This window comes from Plectropomus leopardus, chromosome 24 (genome assembly GCF_026936395.1).
Source record: "Plectropomus leopardus strain MGB_pleo_1.0 chromosome 24, ASM2693639v1, whole genome shotgun sequence".
Lineage (NCBI taxonomy): Eukaryota > Metazoa > Chordata > Actinopteri > Perciformes > Serranidae > Plectropomus > Plectropomus leopardus.
Genome location: NC_142199.1, coordinates 15,111,485 through 15,120,771, shown reverse-complemented (window position 1 = coordinate 15,120,771; position 9,287 = coordinate 15,111,485). Strand labels below are relative to the sequence as shown.

The 9,287-nt window shown below is 34.4% G+C and overlaps 1 protein-coding gene across 1 annotated transcript; it reads right to left on the bottom strand.

The window, feature by feature from the left end:
• Positions 1–1,810: 1,810 nt before the first annotated feature.
• Positions 1,811–8,371, bottom strand: wdr12 (WD repeat domain 12). The gene is made up of 13 exons (XM_042513101.2): positions 8,148–8,371; positions 7,732–7,826; positions 6,707–6,801; positions 6,490–6,596; positions 6,222–6,337; positions 5,645–5,799; positions 5,507–5,552; positions 5,339–5,424; positions 4,706–4,846; positions 4,235–4,340; positions 3,960–4,092; positions 3,188–3,260; positions 1,811–2,134 (listed from the first exon to the last, which is right to left on the bottom strand). Exons 1-13 carry the CDS (start codon positions 8,186–8,188, stop codon positions 2,057–2,059), a joined length of 1,272 nt encoding a protein of 423 aa, XP_042369035.2. The 5' UTR covers positions 8,189–8,371; the 3' UTR covers positions 1,811–2,056.
• Positions 8,372–9,287: the final 916 nt, after the last annotated feature.

Here is a 9,287-nt window from a genome sequence, read left to right as displayed (position 1 = left end):
AATATAAACACCTCTAAAACTCAGTTAATAATAAAAAGTAAAAATACCAATTGCAGAAAACTCTTCAAAACACAAATAAAACACCTATAACTCTCATAATTAAAAATAAATGGGAAAAAACACAAAAAATATATATAAAAAAACAAATCTCAAAATTATGGAAAAATACCCCAGAAAAAACACTGAAATAACACCTAAATTATCAAATAAATAAATAAATTAATATATATATAAGATATATATATTTGGAGTAGACAGAAACACCCCAAAAACCCCTTAAAATTTAACAAGAAAAAAGGAATACAAATGCCTCAAAAAGTCAGTTATTAATAATAAAAAAATTCTAACAAATACAAAAAAATACCCCAAAAACTTTAAATCCTAAAAAAGAAAACTTGAAATAATTTAAGGAAAACATCCCCCCAAAAATCTCAATTAAAAATATGCATAAAAAACATAAAATGTTTATCAAAATAATTAATTAATTCTTTTTTTTTTTACTCTTACGTTTTGATGCAAAAAATTTGAAAAAGTTTGAACAGTAACCTAAGTGTTTCGATAAATGTCGTGGCAAAAGGTAAAAAGTATTAAGTGGCATTGAAAGTAAATACTCAAATAAAGTACAAGTACCTCAAATTTGTACTTAAGTACAGTGCTTAAGTAAGTGTACTTTGTTACATTACAGTACATAAGTATTTTTGGGAGTTTCTGCACTTTACTTGAGTTTTTATTTTCCATCAACCTTTTGTGTAAAAAAAAAAAAAAAAGAATATTTTTACTCCTTTACATTTTCCCTTAGCATTTTAGTTCCTTACCACTCAACATATATGGAATATTGAGCTAAATGTTTTTATAATTTTAATAAAGAAACTGACATTGATAAACTTAAATTATAAACGTAGTCGATTTGAATTTTGAAAGATACTAAAATGTATTCAAACTACAAATAAATATCTGAAAAGTTTTTTTTCCTAGTAAAACATTATTTTAATTCAGTTCTGGAATTTTTTAATTTCTCAGTTTATAGGTTTTAAAACATCTTGCCAAAGAACCGCAGATGAAAATTAGCCAGCCGATTAGCACATTAACCAAAAATTTTGATTATTGTGTGCTGAAAAAGAATCAAATGCAATTTAAAGATGAAAAAAAGGTGTGGATATAGTAATCTGTCATACCTGTACATGAATAAATATACTCAGTTACATTCCACCGCAAATATATTGATGCTTTGAGTTTTTCACCTCCAGTCAATAGATTTTTAGAAATAGCATTTGTAAAGTATTCTCAAAAATACTATATACAATCAAATACTAATCATTTTTTTCATTACAATTCATAGTAATTCTGGAAGATAGAAAAAAAATGTTTTTGTAATGGATAATTATAGTGCTGTGAAGGTGCTGAGCTCATTCATGAAATCCTAGAAACGCCCCAGAGTGAGACCTCTTGATTTTTGCTCCTCTTTGGTCAAACCAGTCTGAGGAGGAAGTTCTCCTCAAGACATGCACTGCTTTTTCTATTTCTCAGCCAAAAAACACTTCTACTTAAATAATATATGAACTATATCAGAGCTAAATAAACTATAGTATTTCATGTAAAGAACCCAGTATAATCACTTCCGATAACGATGAGGAAATTTCATCCCCAAATCAAAATTACACATTTTCCCCTTTTTCATAGCGCCATTTATCAGTCTAGTCATCCCTCCCTCAAATGATTTGTATAATGCACCTTTTCTGTATTTTGCATCCTCAAATTGCCTTTAACTTTCTCTTATAATATCTGTGTATCCTGAAAAATCAAACAGAAGGAGGAGACAAAATTAATTTATATTTTTCTTGAGTTACAGGGAAAATAAGACGATCTTTAAGAAAATAGGTGTAAAAATTGAGAGGGGTAAAAATAACCAGGACAGCAAAGAATAAAGTGTTGTACTGTACAAGATTCGAAACCTCTGCTGCTGTCATCCGTCTGTCACAATACTGATATTTCCCATCGCTGAGTCCTTAATGTCTCTGGAGACGGACGTGGAGGCTCTCTGCAGTCCATGTAGAGACTACGCCCCCGCATCCGTCTGACAGGCTGAGTATCTGTAGGTGTACAGCTTGTTATCTGCACCTCCACTTAACATCAGCTGGAAAGAAACACATACAAGTACACAGATTACACACCAATTTAGTGTCTGAAGTTTGTGAAATATATACAGGGATCCCCACACAAACTGTCTTGCATTCTCAAGGACTCCAAATACTTTTTTATATCTTGTCCCAATTTATGAGATTCAAACTATCTGAACACAATTTCAGCATCCCACATGATGTGTTCATGAACAGTAGGAAATTTGAAAATTCACAATTATTTCTGTTTTTACAACACCTTGGTTGGTGAATTTTTTTGGCAGTTTTAAAAGAAAATATTCCTTTATAAATTTAAGAAAAACAAAAAAAAAAAATCAGCCAATTTTTTCTATGAAATGTCAAAATATTTAAAATGTTTTTATAAGAAAAAAGAAATCGCAATAATTTTTCCAAAGAAGATTTTTACCTTCAAGACCTGTTCTCTTAAAAAAAAAACTCAGAAGTTTTCCATAAAAATATTCATGTATTCTATTTAAATATTATCACCAAGATTTCATTTCATATAAATATGCCTTTAAAACCTGCTCTTTAAAAAAAAAGGAAAAAGTTCACCCAAAATTTTGACTTTTTCTACAAAAATCGCAAAAAATTACAACGAAAAAGAAAAATCTTTGTTTTCTATTTAAAAATGATTACCAAAAATTTTTTTAAAAAAGAAGACAAAAAAATCAACATTTTATAAAAAAAAACATGCCTTCAGGTCCTGTTCTCTCTTTACAAAAAAAGAAAAAAAGATAAATAAATCTCAAAAAATGTTTTTTCTACAAAAATCGCCAAATCTTAACTTAAAAAATGAAAAAATCTCCCCAAATGTTCAAGTTTTCCATTTTCTAAAAATCACAAAAAAAGAAAAAAATCACCAACATTTTTTAAAGAAAACAAACCTCCCAAACCCGACGTAACAACCCGTAACCCGACATAACCAAAACACTGTCGCACGTCGACATATATTAGAGCTATGCTACATGAATTAAGTGTTATATTGAGGAAATCTAATTTGGTGATGATTTTTCCAAAACTGATTTCTATGATTGAAAAGTTTGTCTTACCCCGCTTTCTGTCCAGTCCACACAGAAGACTTTGTCCTCGTGGGCCGCCAGGTCATACAGAGGAGCCTTACAGCTGCGGGATGTGAGAGCAACAATTCATGTGTCAGTTTTATCACCGAAAGCCTTAAAATCGGGTTTATTACACAAAATATATAGAAATATACAAAAGAAAACACAAGCACAGACTTCAGCTGAGCATGGAGGTGCAGAGGGCCGAAGAAAGAGCTTTAAAGTGAAAGTATTTCATTGCGACAAAGACAGGAAGCTGTTTAATTGAACAGGATGTCCTGTCCCACATCTGGAAATGAGATTTTAATAATTGTCTTGATGTAGCTCGTCTCACACAGTCAGAGCTTTCTCTACAGACGTACCTTATGTTGACTGATTCAGCTGCTGATAAAAACAAAGAAACGTACAAAAAAAACCCCCAAAAAACAAGAGTTTCTAAAATCTGATGTTTGGCTATAAATGGTCATTTATAATGGTAATTGGTAATTTTTCTTTAATTTGATAATTCTGATGTCTTGGGGGGTGTTTTCTACTGTTCTCTCTACTCTCTACTTTTAAGATTTTTTTTTCAGTGTTTCTTTTTCTATTTTTTTTTTACAAGTGTGAACTATTTTTTATTACTATATTCTATATTTTATAATTTTAGGTTTATGTCTTTTTTTTAAACCGATTTTTTTTTTTTTTAATTTTTTTTCTAATTATCTTAATATATTTAAAATAATTTTCTTGTAATAATAATTTTCTCAGGACTTGCTTCACAGACCTTCTTGTGTCCCACAGTTTGACCAGGTTGTCAAGGGAACCCGAGACCAGCTGGTGCTCGTGTGACGGCGCCCACTTCACGGCGGTGACCCAGCCCGTGTGGGAGGTCAGAGACAGCAGCACCAGCGCTCCGTCTGGAGAGGAGAGGAGGCGTTAATAACGCTGAAGAGGAGAAGCGATCGCGGAGAGTGGGAACCAAACAATGCTGCTAAAAACAGACTTGATCGTGTATATTTTTGACACCGAGACGTGCGGTTATTCAGAGCGCCGTGGTACCTTTAGTGCGAGGATCCCACAGCCGGATGTGCCTGTCGGTGCTGCCCGAGGCGAGTCGTCGACACAGAGGAGAGTAGGAAATACAGTTAAACACTTTGCTGCCCGTCTGTGGAAAGGACAAAAGCATCAGCTATTAATTATGGGGGGAAAAAAAGTGTCAAAATGTTTTTAAAAAATGCACTTATTCCTTGTTGTTTGAGCTTTAATGGATTCTATTTGCAGAATTCATACAAAAATGTTCAAATCATGTTCAATTTTAGTATCTTTTAAGCAACTATTGACTATATATGAAAATATAGATACTTTTTATATCTGAAATGCTTGAAACAGTGCCAGTTTTTTCAGTCTAAGACTGCAGATACAAACTGTAACTGTATGTAGCCTGAGAGGCAAAATCCAGGGCATACAAGGTGAAAACACCTGGTTGACTCAGTTTTTGACCCCGTGTCTGCTCATCAGTGTAATTCTCACCAGCGTAGTCTTGGATCCTCCCGTCTCAACGTCCCACACGCGAATGGTGTGGTCCCATGATGCACTGCACACTTCCTCACTGTCGCACCACAACACGGAGGACACCGCCTCGTTGTGTCCAGATATCGTCATCAGGGGAGTCTGTGACAGCGGGATCAAACTGGAATTTCATCTTTTTTATATCCCTTCATATTCAGAAAAAGTGCTTTTGAATAAACAAGATTTTTAAATGTTTCCATGTTTTATGTCTTTATTTTTGTGTGTGTGTGTGTTTTGATTTTTGAAGTGAAAAAATAATTTGACTTTTTAATGCATTTTTTTCTATTTTATTTCTGAATAATTTTGAGGGGGTTTGGGCTATTTCTTTTTTTTGTTTCTGTTTATTTTCTTTTTAATCATTATGAGGTATGGGTGGGTTGTTTTCTAATTTAAAATTTATTATTATTTATTGATTTTATTGTTTTTGGAAAAACTTTCAATGATTTTTGAAAAGTTCTGTAACTATTCCAGACCTGGAAAATGTGATTGGGAAATTCAATGACTTTTCCAGGTTTTCCATGACCGTGGGGACGCTGTATAATAGTTTTAATCGCACCGTGTTAGCCACACTGATGTAATTCTCTCTTTACTCACCCTGGTCAGACCGAGCTGCTGAGTCTTCTGCTTCTTCCTCGGTCTGTCACCAGCTTCTTCAACCTCGTCTGCCTCGTCTGTGGGCACTGACGGGAAATAAAAAAAAGGTTGTTTGAGATTTTAAATCTTTATTGCTTCACATACGTGTCAGTAACTATGGAAACCTACCTGCTGACCAGATCTTCAACATTTTGTCCCAGGAGCCGCTACAGAACTGTGAGGACACAAGACAAATTCAATGTGTCCTCTGTATCCAAATCATGTCTACTCAATTTTTATTTTTCACCACCATCCGTCCCTCTTTACCTTTGAGCCGGTCGGGTCTGTCGCGACAGTGTCGACGCTCCCCGTGTGTCCCCGGCAGCAGTGTCGGGCTTTCAGCTTGTTCCTCTCAGAGTTCCACTCCCACAGCAGCAGCGTCTGATCCAGAGACGCCGTCAGAAGCAGCGAGGTCAGACCGTCTGCACGCAAATAAATGTCTAATGAACGGCTGACAGAGTGAAGGTTTTCCACTTTGTACGTCTTTGTTTTTTTTATTCTTTTTTTATTGTGAAATACGGTGATAACAGAACAAGTGAAAAGAAGTGCGATGACATATAAACAATTAAAAAATAATAATGGAACTAAAGACAGCAAAACAAAATCATACAAAACAAACTGGGAATCAGCACAGGGTTAAACTGGTGGGCATACATGCAATGTGGTCCAAAAAAATAAATGAATAAATAAATAAAATAAGAAAAATAAAATAAATAAATACATAAATAAATCAAATAAAAAAAATTAAAATAAAATGAATAAATACATACAAATTAAAATTAAAATTAAAATTAAAATTAAAATTAAAATTAAAATTAAAATTAAAATTAAATTAAATGCTCACCTCTTTTAACCCAGGCTACATCTTTAACCACATCCGTGTGTCCGGCCACTGTCATCACCGCCTTGCCCTCAGCAGACCAGATCCTGGCTGTCTTGTCATATGAGCCTGTTAGGATCCTGCAAAAAAAAAAAAAAAGCAAAACATCCCACTGTCAGCTCTGAGATTTATTGCAGATAAACAGCTCAGTGCAAAAGTCTCAGGTTGCCTTAAACTTTATTAGCTTATTATTATCACTAATGTTTATTTCTCTTTACTACTGTCATTTTACCATTCAGCATCTGCGTCCACAGAGCTAATCCAGTCGTCGTGCATCATGCACTCCTCAGGCTCTGGAGCCGTGATCCGCTCCACATACTCAATCTCCACCACTTCTTCCTGAAACACATACAGACGCACTGGTGTGTAAATATGAAAAACCGCATTCACTGACAGTTCAGTCCCCAAAAAAACAAGTATTCAGTGCCATTAATGGAGCAGGCGCACACCGTCGATATGCCTTCTGTGTCCATGTGAGTGGACAGCGGCATTCGCAGGAACTGGCCCCTGACCAGGAAGTCGAACTCCACTTTGCTGTGAGATGCTGCGGAAACAGAAAAACAACATGTGCATTCAAGAGGTTACAATCGTCTCTGATCGGGTGCTGGGGTTTTTATGGAACATTTTACATAATTTAGGCTCAATTTTAAAAAAAAAGAAAAAAAAAAAAAAGAGATACACATAATCAGAAGCAGTACCTCGGGTGAAAAACACACTTTATTTTGAAGTACAGTGAATTTGCAGCAAAGAGCTTTTTATTTTGAAGTGTTTGCTGTAGAATGAGGGTTTTTTTTGTAAGAACAGGAAGTATTTTATTGGTGTGTTCTTAATAGACCCATGGTTATTTTCCTTTTTTAATAATAATAGGCCTTTGGTACTGTTCTTTATTATCAGAGGAGGGGGAGTGGCTGAGTTTCTATTTACCCTCCACAAAGCCACAAATACATGTTCAAGAAAACTTTTTTTACAGTTTATGGCTGTGATATATGGTGATATTAATTTAGTGGTGCGCCTGTGGGTTTGGAAGGCGTGTTTTCTTTAAAAATAACAAAAAAAATCAAAACTTTACAAAAAAATAAAGAAAACTGCTAAACATATATTTAAATTACCATATTTTCTAGAGAAAAAAAACATTGCCCAAAAATTTTTTAAAGTAAAAAAAAAAGAACAGCAACAAAAAAATTTCCTACAGAGGTCCTAGCTTAGCTTCCGGTGTCCTCAAATCCTAGAAAAGCACCTGATTCAAACTTTTTTTTGCAATTAGTTTTACTTCATTCTGTTTTAAGACCTCATATTATTTACAGTTGGTGCAATAAAATTGAATATATGATAATTTATCTCATGTGCAGACCATGAACTAATGACCAAGGAGAAATCTGGACCCAGTTGGGAGCCAATGGCCTAAACAATGACAATCATTTCAGAAAACAAAGATATAAATCTGATTTATTGATATATATTTTTTTATTCTTACCATTTTTAGCCTCCAGCAGCTTGTTGATGATATTACTGAGGTCCTGCACTTCAGAGGCAGCAGGGATGGAGAATGGGACATCATCTATAACATACCTACACAGAGAGGCGTGTTCTCAGTTTATACCATCAAATACACACATAGAATAAACACTGAAATGAGCCGTTCGTCTTTTTATTTACTTTAAATATGAGCACAGCAGTCAGCTACTGCGGCTGTTAGCATTAGCTAGGTAAAACAACAAGCTACAACAGCGACGAACTGTTAGACTTAAACCGAAAAATGTACCAAAATGTAAAGTAACACACGAGTAAAGGGCAATTTAGTGTCTCACTGTTTACTGTAAGCTAAGTCTTGTTAGCTAGCCCGTTAGCCGTCTGTGTTTTCTTGTTTCGTTAACGTGAATAAGAGCTCACCTTTTGTCCTCTGTGAAGAACCTCGCCTGTAACTGCGACATTTTTACTTAAATATGCCTCTTACAAACCACTAGTAACTGTAACTAAAGATACGGCGAAGTAGTTAAAGTGTTTCTTCATAACACATCTGCCTCTCATGAAGTCATGCCGCCATGTGCTACCACAGACAGGCACTGCAGTAGAGCGCAGATACAGCCGATCGATGGTTCGGATCTGTGCTCCTCCAGTAACGAAGTTCCCAGGAAGTGCGCCACGCGCTGATTTTTTTTTTTTTAACAATTTTTTAACAACAATCTTTTCGCAAATACCATGGCAAATATTTTTGCATCGTTATTCAGCAAACTAATAGGTCTCCAATTTTCAATACTCAATTTATCTTTTATTGGTTTAGGAATCAACTTAATCAGACCTTGACCTCTAATTACTTTGGCTATTTTTTCCCAATGTAATAGCTATCCGTCTAATGTCATATTTCATTAGTTCCCAATATTTCCAAAAACTGTTTAGAGAGTCTGCTTGCCTCTGATATTTCAAAGATTATTGTTTGGGCTTCATTTTTAAATTGCTTATTTTGTAATAGTATTCTATTAAATTTCCAGTAATCTCCATTAGAGGCTATTTTTGTGGGCACAATACATTTTGGTTCTCTTAATTTCATTTCTCTGCTCGTGATTATGATATGATTCCCTGATAAGTTGTATGTATATTTGTGTGTGTGTGTGTGTGTGTGTGTGTAGAGAGAGAGAGAGAGAGAGATAAATATACCATTATCTATTGGTCTAAAGAGACCTCCTTAAATCACTGGCTAATTTTTGTTCAGCTGTTGTTAATCACTTCTACGCATGCTCTGTGGGCCAGTAGATCCGTGTATTTTACTTTTTTAATAACTGAAAAAGAGTTTTCTCTGCTTCATGCGCCACTGAGCAGCTCATGAACGAGGCCCTGCCCCCACGGCTGTATCCAGATTTTACTATAATACATCCATGGATGCAAAATTTCATGCAAAATATACAAAATATACAATTTTATGTGTATATTATGTATTCATTTATTTATAATTATTGGATTAATTTTTCTTTTAATTTTTCATTTCCTTTTAGATTTTTTTTAAGCTATGGAAAACCAATGTGTATATTTATA

What these genes read in the sequence shown, in the direction of transcription:
- wdr12 (XM_042513101.2), bottom strand. Translation starts at nt 8,188, where the DNA reads ATGTCGCAGTTACAGGCGAGGTTCTTCACAGAGGACAAAAG. An exon ending in TTCTTCACAGAGGACAAAAG is followed by an intron (nt 7,827 to 8,147) that starts GTGAGCTCTTAT and finishes CTCTCTGTGTAG; the next exon opens with GTATGTTATAGATGATGTCC. An exon ending in AAACTGTGGGACACAAGAAG is followed by an intron (nt 3,261 to 3,959) that starts GTCTGTGAAGCA and finishes CACATCCCGCAG; the next exon opens with CTGTAAGGCTCCTCTGTATG.